Raw genomic sequence first — 22,923 nt, forward strand, 5'->3', positions numbered from 1 at the left:
TATGTTTTTCTAAATGTATATGAATGATCCTCACATATAAACACTGCACATGAATGATCCTCACATATAAACACCGCACTGGTGAAATGCGGATTAGGGAGGATTATACACACTAAGAAATATCAACGGCATTATATTATCAAGATACCCAGCTCTCAATTTTCACGAACAAATTGCAAGCAACTGGCACAAAATGAAATATTACTCTTACTCTTACTCTCTCAGTCGTAGATCACGCGGGTCTCTGCTGTATACAGGAGGCGTCTCCATTCAACTTGGTTCATGGCTGTTTGCCGCCAGCCTCGGTAGCTGCGAAGGGTCCGCAGGTCGATCCATCTCGCCCGCTGCGCGCCTCTTCGTCTTATACCGGTCGGATCATTATCGAGAATCATTTTAACCGGGTTGTTCTCCGACATTCTAACAACATGCCCGGCCCACCGGACCTTGGCCGTTTGGACGAGGTTTGGTCCTCCCAGCAACTGGTGCAGTTCATGGTTCATTCGCCTTTTCCACGTACCGTCTTCCATCCGCATTCCGCCGAAGATGGTTCGCAACACCTTCCGTACAAAAACACCTAGTGCGTGTTGATCCTCTGCAAGCATTGTCCAGGACCCGTGCCCGTAGAGGATAACCGGTCTAATCAGCGTTTTGTAGATAGTTAACTTCGCACGACGGCGAATTTTGCTCTATAATATCAATATCATCAGCGAAACCAAGTAGCTGGATGGACTTTCTGAAAATCGTGCCACTCGTGTCTATCCTCGTTCTTTTTATCACATCCTCCAAAGCAATGTTGAATAGCAGACACGAAAGGCCATCACCTTGCCGTAGTCCTCTGCGAGTTTCGAAGGGACTCGAGTTAATCCCCGATACTCGAACAACGCACATCACTCGATCCATCGTAGCCTTGACCAGTCGTATCAGTTTGTCCGGGAATCCGTAGTCGTGCATGATTTTCAGCAGAGTTCAGCAGAGTTATCGCGCGGTAATTGCAAGCTGGATTATCGCCTTTTTTGTAGATGGGACGCACGATTCCTTCCATCCGTTCCTCTGGTAAAATCTCGTCCTCCCAGATCTTGGTAACGACCCAGTGCAGTGCTTTCACTAGTTCATTACCACCGTGTTTTAGTAGCTCGCTTGGTAGTTGGTCAACGCCAGCGGCCTTATTATTTTGCAACCGGCTTACGGTCGATCAAAACGTGGTCGATTTGGTTTTCGGTCTGTTGGTCAGATGATCTCCAGGTAGCTTTGTGGATATCCTTGCGGGAAAAGAAGGTGCTTCTGACTGCCATTCCTCGGGAGGCCGCAAAGTTGACACACCGTTGGCCGTTGTTATATGATGCGGCATGCAGGCTGTTAGGCCCGATTACCGGTCGGTACATTGCCTCCCTTCCTACCTGGACATTCATGTCACCGATGACAATTTTTGCGTCTCTGCGTGGGCAGCCGTCATAGGCTTGTTCCAGCTGCACGTAGTACGCTTCTTTCTCATCATCGGGTATCCCTTCATGTGGGCAGTGCACGTTAATAATGCTGTAATTGAAAAAACGGCCTTTAATTCTCAACTTACACATCCTAGCGTTGATCGGCTGCCACCCAATCACTCGCTGACGCATCTTGCCCAGCACTATAAAACCAGTTCCTAGCTCGTTCGTTTTGCCACAGCTTTGGTAGAAGGTAGCTCGATGTCCGCTTTTCCACACCTTCTGTCCCATCCAACAAAGCTCCTGCAGCGATACGACGTCGAAGTTGCGAGGATTTAGCTCGTCTTATAGTATCCTGTTGCATCCTGCGGAACCTAGCGACTTGCAGTTCCATGTTCCAAGTTTCCAATCGTAGTCCTTATTTCGTCGCGTGGGTCTGTGCCGATTGTTCCGGATCGTATTCTCTCCTGTATTTTTCGTAATAAATGTTTTATGGGCGGCTTATTAGGCCTACGCCAACCACCTGTCTCGCCGGAGGATCATCGTGCTTGCTCTGTTTAACGTCCCAACTACCACTAGGACGATCCCATTGGTGGGGTTGCCACCTTGGATTTAGCTGGACGGATGCAGCATTTCATACTCAGCCGCTGGATACCAGAACAGACGTTGTTTGAAGCCGCTCCTAACATGGAGTACAGACGCTCCGACATCCTCTAAAGAGGACCCCCTTCCCTGTCAGCATACGACCAAGGTCCCACCGGGGTTGGTTACCCGATCTTTCCTATGGTTGCTCGTACCCCAGCAGACACCGCGGGGAGGTAGGGATAGGAGTTACTGGACAAGAGGCTAAGAGCCACACAGGGGCCTGAATTACGCATTGTCCAGTCGTTTACCAACCAAAATGAAATATAGATGAGAAATAAAAAGTGTTACAAAAAAAAGTGATTATTTCCTATTATTATTTTTATTATTTCCATGCGCTAATTTGGTCTGATATACAGGGAAAATGGAGAGGGAAAGCATTTTGGGTAGGGCTACAAAGCTGATCGAAACCCTTTTCTCACCAAAATGTTATATAATGAAATTATAAGAAATTTTAGTCTTCTTTTTATGGGTTTACCGGTCTGGCAGCTAAATAGCGCAAATTCTGAACCGGGCCCATTCATGGATCCAGGATATACAATATCAATTCCACGCCTGACGAACTAATCTATGTTGACCAACTGAACACTGGCGTTAGCCCGGAATTGTGCATTGATCCTTTCCCCATTTGTAAATTAGGATATGTGTTGCTGAAATATTTACCAAATATGTTAATTATTTCAATATAACATACCAGCACTGTTGAACCCATCATATAGATGGTAATAATCCATACCTTGAATGGTTTTCTTTCCTGTTTGGGTCCTGCTATTCCTAATATATAGCTTGTAAAGTGTTTTTGATTGTACTGAATAGTTATGTTCATCCTCTCTTTTTCTCCTGTGTACTTGTTTTTTTAAGCGCTCCTGCTTCATTCCGTTTGTCCTCCTCATCGTTGATGGGTTATGAAAGTAAGTGTAATAGAAAGGTCAAGGGTTAGTGGACTTTATTTAAATTATGTATGTTTTGCCACTCAGAATGGTTCAACGGATAAGGAAATGTGAACATGAAGCTAACGTTTAGGAATATTGTACTACGAAATTATACTTTTACTCTTTAATTCTTTAGCTATTACTTTTAGTACATGTTTCCATTTCGTTATCTTCGATTGTTCATTGTCTGTGTTTACCATAAACTCAGGCTCTTTTGAGCATCAGGTAAACCTAGACTCCCAATCGAACTGTATCACGACCAAATTACAACGCGCCCATTCCCCTCTCTGAGCAAAAGGGCAGGAAAATTATAAGAAATTTTAGTCAAAGCTTTAATGTAGCTTTACACTATTCCAAAATATTATGGTCGGTGCAACTTTAGCTGGTTTTTGATTAATTGCTAAATTTGTGAGGGTTATCTGAGGATAAGCTCATCTTCTAAAGCATGGGTTCCCAAACTATTTGGGGTCATGGACCCCTTTACTTAAATTAACTTAGGCCTCAGACCCCCATCAACAAACTCCTTTGAAAAATCAATTTCTTGCTTTTTTGATATTGATGTAAAATACTTACCAATTTCTGTGGATGGTCAAATAAACACAACTTTTTTAGCGTAAATATTTCAAATAACAACTTATATTAAACAAAAGGAGGTCGATTTCTAGACCTCGTCGACCCCCATAGTCAGTTTTCATTTACGTCGACCCCCGCAAAAAGGATATCGACCCCAAAGGGTCTATATCGACCACTTTGGGAACCCCTGTTCTAAAGCATTATACTTTAAACATTGAAAATTTGAACAATCCTGGAAGCATTGCATTCCCTCTGTAGATCTCATACAAATTTGCTATTTTTAGACACGATGTGTATTATTGATGTATAGTATTAAAACGTATTGAATAATTTTAGGGTACTTCAACACTTCACGATCCAGATTGGAAATGCAGAAAAAGCGATCTGAGTATTTACAAATGATTGACGACTTGGAGAAAGAACTTAACGTCTTTAAAACAGATTTGAAGCAGACAGAAACTAGCATAAATAGTGTAGTTTCAGAAATGCAAAAAACCGAAACTAAACAAGGAAAATCTAAAGATGCGTTTGAAAAAATTCAGGCTGATGTACGACTAATGAAAGACGAATTAACTAGAATCGAAAGATTTCGGAATCCAAAAGAACGATCTTTGGCGCAATGTAAAGCTAATCTAGAGGCTATGAACAGTACAAAGGATGGATTAGAAAATGAGTTACACCAGGAACTTATGTCACAGTTGTCCGTGCAAGATCAACGTGAAGTAGATCAGTTAAATGATGAAATACGCAAGCTTAATCAAGAAAATAAAGAAGCGTTTACAGCGCGTATGAGTTTAGAAGTTACCAAAAACAAGTTGGAAAATTTGTTGACAAATAATCTTTTTCGGCGTAAAGACGAGCTTGTACAGGCTCTGCAGGAAATATCTGTAGAAGATCGTAAACGTCAACTAAATAACTGTCGCAATGAACTTGGATCGACTGAGAAAAGAATAAAAAAAGTATTGGCTGACTTGGATGAGATTGACAAGAAGTACTAATAATTTAAATATTGTTACTAAATAAATTATACTGTATATTTTTAACAGGGTTTCTGATGCAGTCAAACAACAAAAGAACTTGCAGAGAGAACTAGAAACATGGATGCGTAAAGAAAAGGAAATTCAAGATAAAATTGAAGAGGACTCAAAGCGCATGGAGAAATGGGCCGCAAAAGAGAACTTATTGCACCAAAAGATAGAGGAATCTACTGAAAAAATTGCCAGTCTCGGAGCACTACCACAAGTTGATCCGTCGTTTCAACGAATGTCACTGAAGCAGGTGAGTGATGATATATATTAATTTAGAGTCGCAATTATGGATTCAAATGGATTTTCGGATTCCACAAAACAATACAAATACAATTTTATGATTATGGTTTTCGGTTTTAAATATTTCTCAATGAAACGAGTGAAGAAAATTATTACCAGTCATGGCTACGGTTTCATTGTCAATATATATCCAAGAAATGGTGTGATAATGTCTTTCTCTTACCATTTAAATTGTCTTATGTAAACATGTATAAGATTCTATCCTCGGTCACTAGTATTGTAAGCTTATGATAACCATTTATCCATTTAAACTCTTAACAACTTAATGTTCAAACTAAAACTCTATTTCATGTCTTACTTTAATAGTCTCTGAGAGTTCCACGATTATCATTTGCCGACAACCTTAAGTTCATTTTTTATGTTTCGCTTTCAGCTCATCAGTGCGTCAGCAGTTTATGTTGAACTGCTAACGCCACCTAACGGTTCAACATAAACCGCTAAGCAGGCGTAAAGGTAATGCTGTTCACATATACAATTATCACACCGAAGTGCTATGTCTTTACTGACGTTTATGTTACATGTTACATGTTTTCATTGCTAGGGTTATATGCGATTGTTGAACATGCTTTCCTCGCACCGTGGTACTGTTTTTAATCACTGATGCAATATGTTGAAATAGGCTACCGTGAGCAACGTAAAAGCTTCAGTAATATACTAACTGTACTAGCTAAGGTATACCGAATTATGTTTTTGGAAGATCTTTTGATATGATTTCGGCCTGATCTTGATCTATGATAAAATTAGGGCTGTTGCAGATGTACTATTCCCACTTTTATAGTACCTAGTTGCTGATGGTTTGTTAAGGAAACTTAATAACCTTGGATTTCCGACTTACGGTTTTGCCGACGATTATCATATATTGATGACCGGTATAATCATTAACACTCTCTTTGATTAAATGCAGCAAGTCCTGCGATATGTTGAGCAATGGTGTTGTCAGGTTGGATTATCTGTAAATCCGGTCAGAACATCAATGGTGCTTTTCACTCATCGTAGAATAATCACAGGACCATCGTAGGATAATCACAGGAGCACAGGAGTTACAGACCAAAGAACTGTAACTGTTACTGTGGTTGATCAAGTTATATTCCAGGTATTATTATTATTATTGTAAAATCAACAGACACATTGTGGTCCTAATGATAGTTTCTAATACCAAGTAAAAAATTTACTTGAATTGTTTTCCGAAAGGTTGAAGTCAAATTCAGATAATACACGATTGAACGATCTTTGCAAGTCTATAACGGCACCGTTTGTTCCATAGTTGGTGCGACGTAGAGGTATTCGAAGAAAGGCGTTGTTACGGAGAGCACGGGGACGAACATTGATATTAACCTCACGGAACAAAGCGGGGCAGTCAATCATATCATTCAAAATATCAGCTATCATCAAAGCACGCGACAGCTCTCGTCGTACTTGTAGTGTGTCAAGACCAATCAGCAATCCGCGACTTTCATAACTCGGCAGTTGATGTGGATTATTCCAAGGTAATCGTCGAAGAACAAAACGTACGAATCTACGTTGTATAGATTCTATTCTATGAGCTCCATTGAGGTAAAGAGGGTTCCAGACTACTGAGCAATATTCCAAAGTAGAACGAACGAGTGTACAGTATAGAGTCTTCAGGCAATAAATATCATTGAAGTGCTTAGCCATTCTAAATATGAATCCCAAACAGCGTGAAGCTTTCGCAACAATGTAGTTAATGTGCTGTTTGAATGATAACTGCTCATTAGGGTGGGACAAGGTTGTATGGGAAAAATATTAGAATCTTTATTTTCTCGCTCAACCAAACTTTTCGTTTTCCTTTTGGGTCCCATAAGCTCCAAGCAAAATCTTAGCTCGATCGGAAAAAACTATATTTTCGCGCCCGAGGTTTAAAGTTTGTATGGGATTTAGTAAGGAGAAATTTACTTTTAACAAAAAAATCGGCTGGAGATCAACCTATGAACTCTAAAAATCAATGCATGTGATATTTTCGTAGGGAATTCAACGAGGAAGAAAGCTTTAGAAGACCGCAAAACAATCCGACATGTGTAGAAAAAGTTATTAAAGGAAAACCGACACAAGGTCTGAACAATGGCTCATTCCTTAATATATCTAGCACCACTGCTGCTAGTGAAAGTAACATAATGTGACTTCCCTTTAATGTGCTATAACGGTTGATCCGAGTTGTTTGATGTCTTCATGATAGTTACTCAGCAGAGTATAAAGATTATTTTTAAGTGACAAAACATGCTCCAAACCTTACTGGAAAGACACAACTAGTCATGTAAATTGTGTTTCTGTTTGCATAAAATAGTACCATCTATATCTTCTAAACTATAAGAGATAGAGAGTTTATATATTCACCAAAGTTATTGGATTTTAGTTTATCTAAAATATTGTAGAAGATTCTAAAACCCTATTTCTTCAAATTAGAAAGTTAGACTTTTTTGTGTCTTTACAGTGAGTTTTGGAACATGACTTGTCACTTAAAAATAATCCTCATACTCAGCTGAAAAACTTTTGTGAAGACATCAAACAACTAAAATCAACCGTTATAACATAATAAAAGAGAGCACAATCATATTACCACCGCTAGTAGCAGTGGTGCTAGATATATTAAGGAGTCAGCCATTGTTCGGACCTTGAGTCGGATTTCCTTTAATAACTTTTTCTACAAATGTCGTATTGTTTTGCTGTCTTCTAAAGTTTTCCTCCTCGATAAATTTACTACTAAAATAACACATGGACTGATTTTTAAAGTTCATTGGTTGATCTCCAGCTAATTTTTTTGTTAAAAGTAAATTTCTCCATTATAAATCCCATACAAACTTTAAACCTTGGGCGCGAAAATATAGTTTCTCCGATCGAGCTAAAATTTTGCATGATGCTTATGGGACCCAAAAGGAACACGAAAAGTTTGGTGGAGCTGATATCAATGTTTTGTCCCACCCTACTGCTCATCGAGAAAGACACCAAGATCTTTTACGCATGACGATCTACTAATCATAAATCCTTCAAGATAATATTCGAATTTAAACGGTAACTTTTTCCTTGTGAACGTAATGATTGAGCACTTCTCGGGATTCACTGTCATATGATTGGTTTTGCACCAATTCGCAAAGATTTCCAATTGCCGTTGAAGGAATGCCGCATCTTCTGAGCTGCGGATGGTATTATAGATCTTGAGGTCATCAGCGAAAGAAACTCGTGGTCCATCCAGATAAAGATTTACATCATTGAAGTACAGTAAGAAAATCAAAGGGCCAAGATGACTCCCCTGTGGAATTCCAGACGTTGCAACAAATTTTTCGGAAACACTATCATCAATTTTGATAGTAAGACGTCGATTGCTGAGATATAATTGTATCTATTGAATGACGTTTGCACCAAAGCCGAGTCGATTTAATTTTGCAATTGTGATGTCATGATTGATTTTATCGAAAGCGGAAGAGAGATCTGTATAGATAACGTCCGTCTGCAACCCGTCTGACATAGCGTTTGTTATGTAAGATGTGAAAGATACGAGGTTAGTATCTGTTGAACGCTTCGGCATAAACCAGTGTTGAGTATCATCAATGTACTGCTTGCAATGGTTAAAAATTTGAGTCAGAATGACTTTTTCGAATAATTTAGGAATTGCGCTAAGAGAAGTGATACCGCGGTAATTTTTCATATCGCTTTTGTCGCCTTTCTTGTAAACCGGATACATAAACAAAACTTTCCATAAATCCGGAAACACTGCTGTAGTTAATAAGGTTCTGAATAAACGATAAAGTGGTGATATTATTCCAGCCGAACATTTCTTCAAAATAACTGCCGGTATGCCATCTGGTCCTGCATAACTCGAAGACTTCAATCCAGCGATAGTCATCTGTACCGAATTCACGTCTATGTCAATGGAGTGCAAAAAGCAATTAGATACCGGAACGTTGATTGCCGCTCGTTCGATTTGCTGTGGGGATAATGCTTCAGTAGAGAAAACGAGAGCGAATTGTTCCGAAAAGAGTTGACAAATTTCTTGAGTACTCGAACCGGTACGCTCGACGAATCGCATTAACGATGGTAATCCAAATTCCTTCCTTTGCTCATTCACGTGCTTCCAGAAAGCTTTTGGGTTAGACTTTATCCTATGCTGTACCTTCTTTGAATAATTGGCATGGCAGCGCTTCACGGCTTTCTTGTATAACTTATTTATCTGAATATAATTATTGCGCAAAACGTAACCTCCATACTTGGAGTATCGTGTCAGAGCGGTTCTTTTGGATGTTTTCAGATGTTTCAATTCAGCGGTTAGCCACGGCGGATGTTTGGAATGTCGGACGAATCGTTTCGGAACAAAGTAATCAATCGCGTAGATTAGTACATTGGAGAAGGTCTGTACAGCTGCGTTAACATCATAATTGTCGAGAATGTCATCCCAATCGATACTCATTAGGAAGGCAGTCATGCTATTATAGTTGGCTCTATTAAAATTATAGCTGATGATGCTGGAGGGGGCGCTGTCATGAGGTAAACGTTTAGTCTCGAGTACGATGTGTAGCGGAGGATGATGTCGAACACATTTCACTAGAGGAGACGACGCAACGCAAATGTTGGGTGCGCAGAGATGTCTATCTCCTCTGTGTGACGAAGAGCAAGCAAAATTTCTCCCCTCGCACTGACAACTTCAACGAGAGCTCTTCTCTTTCACATTTATACACCACTGTTGTGTAAAGTGTGCACGCATCATGAGTGCGTTTGTTTATTTCCTTTTATCTCTTCCACTGAATCGCACCAAAGTGCTAGAGCATTAGCTAATAAATTCTCTGAGGTGTATGCAGATACTTTCACAGAGGTGTACACGCCGGTGAGCACTCTGCTGTATGGTTTTCGTAGATGAAGCGTGGACACGCAAAATCAGCAAAATGAAACAATTTATCGTAAAATTTTCGGTTTTCCTTGCAAATTTTTCATAGCAAGGCCAGATCTACTCTCTATTAATTGAAGTTCACAGAAGTGTTCGCTCACAATCACGCGCCAGTGGTCACTTGGGTGTATTTAGACGAGAGCGCGTGTGAGCGATTCATGCGAAGAGAATGTGTTTCACTCGCGCCAGCTGCTTTAACCACAAGCACACACTCAAATGCTGTCTATTCGACACTGAGAAGAAGTGCGCTTTCCTCTTTGTGCGGTGCTTCGTTTTTTTCATCCTCGGTGTGGCAGAAATCTGACTCTAGCGTTTATCAATCTGGTGAAATGCCATCTCTGTGGGTGCGATATCGGTTTTACTGGAGAAGCAAAGGTCGAGCATTCGGTCATTCTCATTAACGATGTGGTTGAATTGCCGCAGCAAGTTGAGATTATAACCGACGACACGACCTGCCACTCGTCTATCAAAACTGTATCGCAAATTTAAGTACCCCTCAGTAACTCGTACTGTCAAAACGAAATCACAAATAAAAATGTTGAAACTGGCAACACAATTATTGATTTTTTATAACAGCTACCATGGTTACTATTTATTGAAGGCATGTAGAATGTAAATACATGTGGAGTGATGTGATTAATGTTACATGGAATTATCCGAAAGATTTGCGCTCGTCCGAAGTTGGTTTTTTACCTGTGGAAGCCAGCAAGCATTCTTGGAATTGGCAGCTTATTCTCGTTACAGTTGAAAACTGGAAAATACTTCCAGCGACAATCATTATTATCACGTGCGACGTGGGATATAAGATGTCGCGCTTTATTCGCCAATGAACGTGATAAAAACGATTATCGCTGCTTGCGTTTTCCAGACCTCAACTGCAGTGACAACAGTTATTGTACTATTGGAGAGATATCCCAGCAGTTGGTCGGGTCAAAGATCATGTAGAAAACGGAACTATTCTGAATAGTATTAAATGAATAGTATGGCCAGTTTAATAGTGTTACATTTAGTTTGAACATGGGGGTAAATTTTGGTATAAATTTACACTATTTACCGAGTGAATATACATTCCCACTTTCATATTTATTCGTGGTTTTACAAAAACTGTGAATATTTTTGGCAAGATGATACTAATGGAAAACTAATTATTTTATGTTAAGTATTGAAACGAAAGAATAAATTTTATTACATGTTTAAAGGGTAATTAACAGTATTAGAAAAATGGCCATTGTTGCACAATGCTAAAGCTGCGCTTTGCTCATGCAATTTCTCATTGTAATTTTTCTGATGCAATTTCTTTCTTTCGACCTGGTCGTTAATTTGTACATTGGATCGATTTCGCTTCGTCGTTGTGCAGCCTTCAGAATGACGAACAAAATAATGAAATGTAGTGATGATTTTTCGTTGTACCTGTGACCTTTGAATATTTCATTTTGTGCGGGAGATCCAGCTTTCAGCTTAGTAAGTGAACTTTTCGGTTCCTCAGGACCAGTCAGCAATAGTACTTTTTCAACGTCGAAAAATCAGTTGTTGTAAAAATCCACAAATTGTACTGATCGATTGATTTGAAATTCTGAAAGCTATTTTCTGCCAAGTACAAGTTACTGGTGCGACTGATGTTGCATTCGTGCAATAAACGCGTGGTCGGTTAATATACATCTCTCGCCAAGATTCGAATGGAGAACCTTCCAGATTTGCTACGTTGTTTCTACCGATTAAAAATTAGTTGTACTTTTTATTCAACTTTAGTCCAATCAGACTTAATATACCTGATACAAGGCCTTTCCCATATTCCGTGGTCTCTTTTGCAGACTATTTGTTTATTTAGTCTGGTGTCCCTTGGTAACTAGCTCGTAGCAACCTAAACAGTGTTGCACGATAAATTCATTTTCACCGTTATCAAGGGGTCGCAAAATTTATGGTAACTGGTGGTAAATCGTCAACGGACAAATTTAATGGTAATTTTTCTTCGGAGTGTCTGGTCGTGTCGTCGTTATAACCATCGAGCAAGATAGTTATGCTAGCGTGAAATGCTGAAAGTGCGGGATCGACAAATAAAAATCCATCAGAAGTGGCACACCAATTCAAACTAGGGAAGTTAAAGTCTCCAACAACCAGGATTTCGTCGATGGGCAGCGCTTGATTAGATGCAATTTCATGCAATGACTCGATATGTGCCGTAATCAGCGACACATCACGACATCGACCGGAGGAATGTAAATCACGCAAATGAAAAGCGAGAAATCAGCCAGTTGAACACGAACCCACACCTGCTCGACACAACGTCCCGGTGTGCTCTCAAGCAGTTGAGCTTTTAAACGACGGTGAACCGCGATGAGCACTCCGCCTCCTATGCTCTTTGAACTGTTATGGGAGCTGCGATCGGTACGAAAAACTTCATAATTTGATCCATATCCCAGGACGGATATCGTATTTTCGTTGAGCCACGTTTGCGAAAGAGCAATGATGTCGTAACAATCATCCGCGCATGCAAATCGGTAATCGTCAATGCATGTATTAACGCCACCTACATTTTGGTAGTAAACATACAAATTGGAAGAACGACTGAAAACGGAAAGCGGGTCAGTGCTGGAAGCGTTCACACCAGGCTCATACTTGCAGTCAAGAGTGGTTTGGAAGACCCCTTCCACGCTCCCAGGCACAGGACCGGGACGACTGGTGAACGCAGGCTGCAGAGGCTCGACTGTGGAGGGCGTATCAGGGGCTTCCATGAAGCAGATTTCAGTGCGTTCCAGTGCAACATCTATTTGTGCGGCACGCTCAACACTAGAGCAAGACGGCAGCAGATTAGGTACCGGAGGATGACAACTGGAAATGCGAAGCAGGTCAACACTGGAAAGCGGCTCGTCGTAACTATACTTTCCATGAAGTGATGTTCGGAAGATTCTCTCACCACACTCGCACACAGGACCGGGACGACTGGAGTACGCTGGCTGGAATAGCTCGACTGTGGCGAGGGGCTCGAGAACTTCCACAGTAGCAACTACATCGCGTCCCAGTAAACTCTCCTTATCGTACGATCACAAATCATTTGTTATTCTAGGTGGTGTTCGCAACAACGACATCGATGGCGAAGAACCGGGCACCATTTCTGCGGCTGTAGCATCGTCGGGAGTTGACGGTAGGACACTGATTGGCGGGCACTAGATGTTCTGGTTGCGATTGTCCTCAAACTCACGGAAAAGTACACCTTGGGGCCACGAATCTGGATCAAGTGCAGCGTCGCGAAATTTAGGAAGCAGCCCGACTTTGAAAGAAACGAAATTCAGGCTATTGACGTCGATTCCTTTTTTCACCAACGGTACAACCTTAATCTCGTCTTTACAATTGAGACCGTCTCTAGTGATCTGTTCTACCATTTCTTTGGTAACGCTAGGATGAAACCGGGACAAATATATCCACACTAACGGAGATGATGAAACCGTTTGAATGTTGCAGTTATCAACGTGTTTCCGCCCAGAAAATAAAGAATTGGCGGGTTCGTATCCGTCTTCGCGACGACGCTTAGCAGTGGGATGAGATAAATCAGAGTTTGTAACACTCTTATCGTTTTTTCGTCCCGGTGTGGAAACAGATACTTTGCGGGTAAGACGAGATATTTGCTGGCTATTTTTCGAAATTTCGACCTTTAGCTCAGCACACACCGATTCCAGATCAGTTATATTGTGCACTCAATGAATCACCAACAGCTGCAAAAAAACTGATCGAAAAACACTCTCCAAGCACTGCACTCCAGAACCAGATAGAAGCCAATCAAATTAGCAACCGAGTAGCGCACCACAAACAGAATATAAACGTTCAATAACAAAAAAAAAACAATAATTTACTAGAGCTCACGGCACAGCAACAATGGCGGTAAGTTGTTTACAAATGTATATTCATTGAATCTACACAACTATTGTTAGACTAATTTTAGCATACGGATGTTTTTTATGGTGGCAAGAAGTTGCGACAGTTCAGTCAAAGCTAAATCATCTCCAAAGGATGGTCCTGATGGCGATGATAGGAGCATTCACGACAACTCCTACTGCTGCTATAGAGGCGCTACTATGAATTAAACCACTACATGTATTTTTAAAACAGGAAGCATTATCTTGTGAATACCGTCTTAAGATAACAGGGCTTTGGAACAGAGACCCTATAGATTATACTACTAGCCACACTCGCTTGTGGTCTCAAATGGTTACCTGGGATGAGTATTTACTCGCTCCTAGTGACCTAAATCTCACATGCAGTTTTCCTTTCAAAACATTCAATGTGAGCTATCCTCTTCGAAAGGAAAGGTTGACTGGTTATTTGGAACGACAGCTTGATGAACACATAGTTTGTTATACGTACGGTTCTCTGTTGAATGGTCGTGCTGGTGCTTTGATCTAAAGGGAACCTGCTGCAAAAGTCTGCATTTCCCAATTTGGAATCAGGGCGGTACTCAATTTTAAAATTATAAATAGATAGTTCCATAATGTAACGCTGCAATCTCGTAACATATATGGAATTTCTCCCCTCCTTCCCAAAAATGCCAATTAATGGCTTATGATCAGTGTATACCGTAAATGCTTGACCAAAGAGGAATTTGTGGAACTTTTCTGTCACACATACTAAAGCCAAAGCTTCAAGGTGTAATATCGGATATTTTTGTTGTGCAGCGTTTAAGGAAAATGAAGTGAAGCATATAGGTCTTTCCGTTTTTCCTTCCATTTGTGCTAACACACCGCCTAATCCGTAAGTGCAAGCATCTGTAATAACGATTAATGGCCATTTTGGGTCATAATAAGCCAACAAATTAGCGTTCAATAGGTTAGATTTGCTTTGTTTAAATGCATCGTCACAGTTCTTAGTCCATTCAAAAGAAACATCCATTCTCAAAAGATTGTAAAAACATTTAAGCTTTTTGGAAATATTTGGTACAAACTTATTATAATAATTAATTAATCCAAGGTATGCTTTTTAATTCGGTCACGTTTTCAGGAGTTTTTGCCTTCTGAATTGTTGAGATTTTGTCGGGTGCTGGTAATAACCCATTATTTGTTATCAAGTGTCCCAAATATTGCAAAGAGGACACGAAAAATTTGCACTTCTTGAAATTTACATGTATGTTAGCTTTGGATAATCTTTAGAGGACTTTTTCCAAATTGTCTAAGCATTCTTTAAAGTTTTTTCCAGCTATGAGCACATCGTCCAAATAACAACAAGTACCATCTAATCCTTTGAGAATTTGGTCCATGACTTTTTCAAATACTGCAGAACTTGAACTTGCCCCCTGTGGTAAACGGTTATATGAGTAAAGACCCTTAATTACCACATATTTTTTTGATCTTTGAGAGATTTTCAATTGGGTGTATGCACCAGCTAAATCGAGAGAGTAGAAAACTTTGCATCCCGATAAAGACGAAAAAATGTCCTCTGCTAGTGGAAGAGGATAACTATTTGCTATTAATATCTTATTTAAAGAAACTTTGCAGTCGATTACCATTCTTAGACCTCCATCTTTCTTTATCACTGCTATTACAGGTGAAGCCCATTCACTCGCAGATATAGGTGTTATCACTTCCTGTCTCTCTAGCATATCCAAATGCTCACAAAATTTGTCTTTAATTTTATACGGTTTTTGGTAGGCTTTTCTGAAAATCGGTTGTGCTGATTTGAAGGTAAGCTCAGCCTCATAACTTGCAATTGGTACAGTGAAGTCTTTTTCAAAAACTTTAGCATATTTTTTTTATCGTACCCAATACTTCTTCAGGGGTTTCAGCAATATTTATATTTTTTACTGATTGAATCTGCATGAAGCAATCCTTCCAATTTGGGTAGAAAACTTTTAGCCAATCTCTTCCCAAAAGCGGTGTGAAATCTTCGGTGGTTTTCAATATAATTAATTTCCTCGTAGCACAACGACCATTCAATTTAACCTCGACTACAAGCTGTCCTAACAACAGCTACACTAGAACCGTTTACAACTATTAGTTTCTTATTACACTTTAAAATCTGAACTTCGCTAAATAATCGTCTGTATATACGTTCACTAATTACAGCTACTGCCGAGCCAGTATCAATTTCCATAGAGAGTTTGCAATTTTGTACTAATGCCTCTATGATGCACGATTCAGAAATTTTACCAACACTACCAATCATCATGCAACTAATTACTGATTCATCACTAGAATCATTAACACGAGTTCTGTCGAATTTATCGGTAACTGTGGGTTCGGTAGTGTCTTCTTTTTCATCAATAAAATTAACAATTTTACCACGCTTATTATTTTGCAAAAAGCAGCAATTTTTGCGAATATGTCCCCTACGCTTACAGTAGTTGCAAACTGCACTGCTATGAATATGCTTTGAACGATTATCATGACGTTCCTTATTCCAGTCTTTGTTATCAACACTTCTTTCGAAACTTCTACTACTGTCACGACTCCAACTACGATAACGAGGCTTACCATTATTTCTTCTATCTCTACGTTCATTTTCATAATTTCGTCTTCCTAACCGCTCTTTTATTGATAAAACCCGACTTGATTCGCCTAAATCCTCTATTTGATCTGCTCTGTTTTCCGCCTTCCCACTAGTTATAATTGTCTTTTCAACAGTTTCAAGATTAACATCATCGTCCATGAGAAGTTTTTTTTCCTATGACCGATGGCTTCATCTTTGAATTCACGAAAGTTTCAGCTAGCAATTTAAAAGCCAGCACAAAATTTTCAGCTGATTCATTAGGCTTCTGCACTCGGTTATAAAATTCATATCTGTTCATTAAAGCAGGTTCTACTTTATCGAACCTCTCTTTTAACTTTTTTATCATTTCATCATAAGAAATTTCACAACATCCTTTTTTGGGAAAATCAATTTAATCTCTTCAAATACCTCATCTCCACTAACAGAAATGAACCAAGACTGTTTAGTCTCTGCATTTACTTTATTTAATTTGCACATAACCTCAAATCTCTCAACATAGTGTGTAAAAGATTTGTGCCGCTGATACTGGTCTATTGACCCAATCATACCAGGCGCATTCACTGTATGGCCTTATTGTAGAATTTACAGTATGCAATCAATATTATCTAATAATAATCAGCTACTCACGTCCAATGAAGTTCTATCTCACCAATGCTTTCGTTCAGTACCCTTTCAATTTGATCGGTTTCCTTTTCCTAGTTAGCCGCCAATGAAATTTAAATGATAATTCAAAGGAATGGCCAGATGGACTGTCAAGATGGCGGTATTAGAAAAAACAGCACGCTCTTGTGTGAGTACCAAGCGTGTACTTCTTAGCAAATACTTCCCAGATAAATCTATTGAATAGGTTATAGCCAATATGGCGTTGATTCTGAAATGCTAGATGAAAGGAAAAACAAAATGGAGTTAGCGCCACGCCACGTGAATATATGAACTGATAAATTTAATAATGTTTCAACAGATGCTCTAATTATGCCTGCATACTTGAGCTTGAGCGACCACCTCTGGTTGCTACTCCGTTACTGATCGGGATTAGCTGAAATTGTACAGGAAGTTTCTAGATGATCCGACCTGGGACTGGTAAATCATCCTTCAATGTACATCTTCTGGTAATCCCAGAAATCATTGATCAGTACCGGCGCCGGCCAGGCCCGAACGTAGATCGTCTAAGGAATGGGAAGGGATGTTAGTCCAACACTTGTTGTTACTAGAGGCCGTATATACTACTGCGCACTCCACAAGTGTCACGGGAGAAGGATATTTGTTAGTAAAAATTTCAGTATTGGTTTCGCGCGCGACTCAGCATGTTCCGGTTTCAAGATGCTCGGATGCACCACTAAACTCACTGACTTCCCGAGTGAACGTTTCAACAATATCCGATATTGAAGTCCCGGGAAGTCTTGATTCACAGATCTTATTCGAGGAAACTAAAGAAAAATTTGCAATACTATCGCGTAAAGAATAAAAACTTCCCCATTTTTTTAAATGAAATTACGTGATACAAAATAAACGAGTGAATAGGATTTAGACAAAATAGTTGATTCATTGCATTGACATATTCTAAACAGTTGTTATTAAGTCATTCTAAATCACCAAATAAAGGTAAAAAGATTTCACGCGCGTATTTATTATTTCAGCTTTATTATTTTAATTATTTAATAAAATTATTAATTGGTTATATTGGTTGATCTGGGCAGCCGGCTACCGAGAAAAATATTAATTTGTTGTTTGATATTAATATTTGATATTAATATCAAGTGTTTTTTACTATGTATTCAATATACCGATATATGTTATCTCTGTTATTAACTTTGTAATATCAACGGATTTGCGCAATAGTTATCAATTCAATTTATAATCCTGAAAGACAATCAATAACATGGAAGAAGAAAACATTCCAAATAAAACTAGACGGAAATTGACAGATTGAAACTAACGAAGCTAGACGGAAATTGATAGATTGAATGAAGAGATAATTTAGTAAAATAGAGTAATCAGAAGTGAAACATTGAAAATTTCTGATAACTGAAAGGAAAAAGAAACTCCAGCAATTGTCGCCTTTTACGACATGGAAGCAGGAACCCAGTGGATCTATTCTTGGTTAATTTTTTTCCGCCGGATTCTTTTTATGCATATAGTTGCTTTGAAGAAATTTTTTACAAATATATACCGCGTAATTTGATTCTATCCCTAATTGTTCATGGCCTACTTCGACAAAAAATATAACCATAACTTTTTTTAATGAACAGATAGAAAATTTTTCTTCGACAAACTTTTAGAACTATTGAAAATAATTTACTTTGTCAAATATACCAAAAGTGTAGGTCGCACCGTTTTGGATATACAAAGCGTTTTTGTGGCAACCCCCTTAAAATCAAATTTTTATTCATAACTTGTTTCAAGTTATCTTTTTATGCATACTTTGTTTGGAATAATTGAAGAAAATAAAAAATCCCATATTTTTGTTGAAGGTAGTGCATAGGTTTGTTGTTTCCTGGCAAAGTTATACAACATTTTACCTTTTTTTGCCTATGACAAAACCTTACACCGAAGCGAAATATGCAACTTTATGCAGCTGATTTTTACAGAATTTTTAGGAAATGATATGCCCTATACTATAAAAAAAATCTAAGTGGAACTCGATGGAACTTTTTTTTTAGGCCATTCCAAAGTTAGTTTTAGTTATTGAATTATGACAACCCCCTTAAAACGAGTTTTCTAATCATAACTTGTTTCAAGTTATTTATTTTACGTATTTTGTTTGGAATAATTGTAGAAAATATAAAATTCCATAATTTTATAGAAGGTAATGCATAGGTTTATTCTTTACTGGAAAAGTTATACATCATTTTACCTATTTTTACCTAGGAAACCTTGTACCGAAGGGAAATATGCAACTTAATGCAGCAAACTTTTACAATACTTATAGGAAAATATATTCCTAATCCAATTTATTTTATAATAAGAATATACTGAGTACTACTCGTGTGACTCATTTTCACTATGGCCGTGCTGAAACCATGCATGATTAAGAAACGGAGGTTGTCACGCGTCTGCTATTTCTGTAACTCACTTTTGCAGTGAGCGTAGAGATGGGCAATTCGTTCCTGAGCTATTCCAGTGAATCGAATCTTTAAAAAGAGCTGACAGCTCACAGCTCTTTTTAAAAGAACCGCAGCTCACCAGTTCACCGCACTGGTAAGCAGGGATGCCAGGTTCACAGATTGATCTGTGTTCCACAGATTATCAACCTTTTGCACAGATTTTCACAGATTTCTGAAAATGGTCACAGATTTACACAGATTCTGAAATCGATCACAGAATTTTGAAATTGATCACAGTTTAGCACCAAAAATTACAGAGCTGTAGGAAATAGTGAGACCTTGTTTTTGATTACCAAAATGATTCCGATCAGCTGTTATGGAAACGGGGAAACGTGCACAGATTTTGCACATACAGGTTTTTTGCTTGATCACAGATTTTTAAAAAAATGACCTCGCATCCCTGCTGGTAAGGTGGAAACAAGCTACGAGCTGAACGGATCTTCGGCCCTTGAGGAGCGAGTTATAAATGAGAAGAAATGTGTGCATGAGCTTTTGTTCGTTCTTCCAAATGTGTATCTATCCTTCTTTAACAGATTGAATGAGCCATTATCAATAAGAAATCTTACCTCTCACTCAGTAGGCTAAGGTACATTCAGGGATGCCACTTTTGCTGATATTCTCATACATGACATAAGAATAATTCGCAAACAAGTTAGTTCGCATAGCATTGTTCTTTGTGCATCAATGATTTCATCATGAAAGAAAAACGGCGCAAAAAAAACGTCGCTCAAAACAAACCTTCAGTTCAATTTAAATGAGCTGATCAGCTGATACATTGAATAGATTATCTTTAGTGAACTGATCGGTTCGGAGCTGCTCACTGGTATGAGCTGCTTTGCACATCTCTAAGTGAGCGTCGCACGATCAATATATCATCTTAAAAAACGTGTTGCTTCGCAATAACTCAATTTATTTACACATTTAAAAATGAAATCTCTTCGTAAAGGTTTGTACTTTTGCAATACTTTTTCATATTTTGATTGGAAAACATTTTTCCTTTTTTTTAATATGTGATGATAATTTTTCGAATTTTCAATATTTAAAACCCACTTTGAAAAGGCCAAAAAAAAAATGCATCGAGTTCCACTTAGATTTTTTATAATATTGTTAATTGTCAAAAAGTAAACAAAATAAAAATCCCAACAATTTGCTTAAGTTGCGCGTGCAAGCATAAGCATGTTTATGCGTGTTTACGCGCACTTTATAGTAGATACTTAGGTAATAGAAGTAGATTCTACGTAGATAAATCCAAAAAAAATGTTTTTAAAATAAAGTGAATATATCTCAAAACATAACATTTTTACACTATTTATGTCTTCAGCAAAAGTACTTCAAATGTTTTTTTCTTCAAAATGAGATAGAAAAAAAATTTTTTCGTGAAAAAAAAAAATTTTAGTCGAAATTGGTGCTACCTCCTTAACAAAAATTAAGGTGCCACTTTCAAAAGAAGCGTAATATAATCTTGTAAAACTTCTTCGAAGACACGTTAGCTCTTAAAAATCAGTGAAAGTCAGTACAAACTTTTGACCGTCTTTTTCCAGTTTTGGACCACTGTTAGGCATCTAGGCTGGTACTGTCCGGAGAGAGCTAATAGGTAATATCAAGTGGACCCCAGCCCCTAGATGCTCTAATTATGCCTGCATACTATATACTAAGCATTATCAAGCATTATCTGCCTGTTCAGTTTCAAGTTGTTCGAAATGCTAATTCGAAAAACTCTATTTTTTTTACTTACGCTTGCTCACTCTTGACTATTCTCCGTTTGAGCTTATCTTACAAAATATTAGGTTTACTTTTATCACTTATTTTCCCGTTGCCACTGTAATAAGCCAATGCTTATTACTTTTTAAAATAGTTGTTACCAAGAACTTTCTTTCAATTATAAAGACACATGCACTTATGGACTCCGTCTGTATCAACGGCTGAAACTCGAATGAGCCTTCTTTAATTTCATCGAATGTAAATCATAAAAACATCGAATTCACCACTAAATGATAGATAGGGTTTTCATTACAAGAAGATGAACGTTTGGACAAACTCTAGATGAGATTTTTAAACGTAGTTCCAAGGAATAAAAATACTTCATTTCTCAGCTAGCCAAAAGAACATCGACTGGACATGGAATTTATACTTAAAGCTTGAATGAGAGAAAGATTGAGAAAAAATGCTAAACATAGGCTATTTGGGCCTGTTCTAAAAACCTGGAATTTTTGTTTAAAAAAAACGGCAAAAACGGAAAATTGAAATCGCTATTTCACTTGCCACCCTGCGTTAGCTACTGATTTTTGCGAAGCCTTTTGTTCATTTGGTAAATTGCTAATAAATTCAAACGTACATGTTTGAATGAATATTTTATGTAACATTATTTCCTTAGAATTACCTCTATAGTCAAAATAAAATTAAATTCCAGGAGATTGAATGATTTTCACCATTGCTGTTTTAGAGTTCCTTATTTTATCAATTGAATTTAAAATGTAACTTTTTATTTTGTTTCAGCTGTTCAAAGAATTGGAGAAAGCAAATCATCATTTGAAAAAGTACAACCATGTCAACAAAAAAGCGTTGGACCAGTTCTTAAGTTTCTCTGAACAAAAAGAAAAATTATACAAGAGAAAAGAAGAACTTGATATTGGTGGAGAAAAGATTCGCGAGCTTATGCAAAATTTGGAAATGCGTAAGGTTGAAGCTATTCAGTTTACATTCAGACAGGTAGCGGCAAATTTTACAGATGTTTTCAAAAAGTTAGTACCTCAGGGAGCAGGTCATTTGATTCTCAGAACGCATAACGATTCTGAAGGAAATGATATGGAAAAGGAAGTCGAAACTTCGGATGATTTTACTGGAATAGGGATAAGAGTATCTTTTACTGGAGTGGATGCAGAAATGCGAGAAATGAATCAACTATCAGGTGGTCAAAAATCTTTAGTAGCTCTTGCTTTGATATTTGCTATTCAGAAATGTGATCCGGCACCATTCTATCTATTTGATGAGATCGATCAGGCTCTAGATGCTCAACACAGAAAGGCTGTGGCCGATATGATCCACGAATTAAGTGATAAAGCACAATTTATCACAACGACATTCAGACCAGAGTTACTTGAGAATGCTCACAAGTTCTATGGTGTGCGTTTCCGAAACAAAGTGAGCCATGTTGATTGCGTATCACGCGAAATTGCTAGCGATTTTGTAGAGGATGATACAACACACGGTTAATTATATTAAAACAAGTATTTATCGATTCCAGCTTGCTTAAGAATAAAATTTCATCTGCTAAAGTAATCATTTGTTTATATCAAATATATCTATTTGCAGCCTTTGTGGTATTTTTAAAATTATTTACTCAATTCAGTGTGGTAATTTGTGTTTATTTCGACAATATTCTGGTTAAGTAAGCCCATGTCAGCTGTGATTAAAACTCCACATCAGGGCCGTGCACAGGGAGCGTTTTGGGGGCTTTAACTCCCTCCATGGGAGATTTTTTAAACATTAAGTTCCATGAACAACAGAGTACTTCGTTCTCAGAATTTGCTAAAACAGTGTCAATATTGTGAA

The 22,923-nt window shown here is 38.3% G+C and overlaps 1 protein-coding gene across 2 annotated transcripts in view; it reads left to right on the plus strand.

Annotated features, from left to right (window-relative positions):
• LOC131440676 (structural maintenance of chromosomes protein 3) overlaps positions 1 to 22,650 on the plus strand; it is a 61,641-nt gene extending 38,991 nt beyond the window's left edge. For both annotated transcript variants that reach the window (XM_058612171.1, XM_058612172.1), the window contains 3 exons: positions 3,908 to 4,562; positions 4,618 to 4,849; positions 21,868 to 22,650. In XM_058612171.1, the coding sequence (XP_058468154.1) occupies positions 3,908 to 4,562; positions 4,618 to 4,849; positions 21,868 to 22,584 (1,604 nt within the window). In that variant the 3' untranslated portion in view covers positions 22,585 to 22,650. The remainder of the gene's footprint in view (positions 1 to 3,907; positions 4,563 to 4,617; positions 4,850 to 21,867) is intronic.
• The last annotated feature ends 273 nt before the right edge of the window (positions 22,651 to 22,923 follow it).

This window comes from Malaya genurostris, chromosome 1, assembly GCF_030247185.1.
Source record: "Malaya genurostris strain Urasoe2022 chromosome 1, Malgen_1.1, whole genome shotgun sequence".
NCBI classification, from domain to species: domain Eukaryota; kingdom Metazoa; phylum Arthropoda; class Insecta; order Diptera; family Culicidae; genus Malaya; species Malaya genurostris.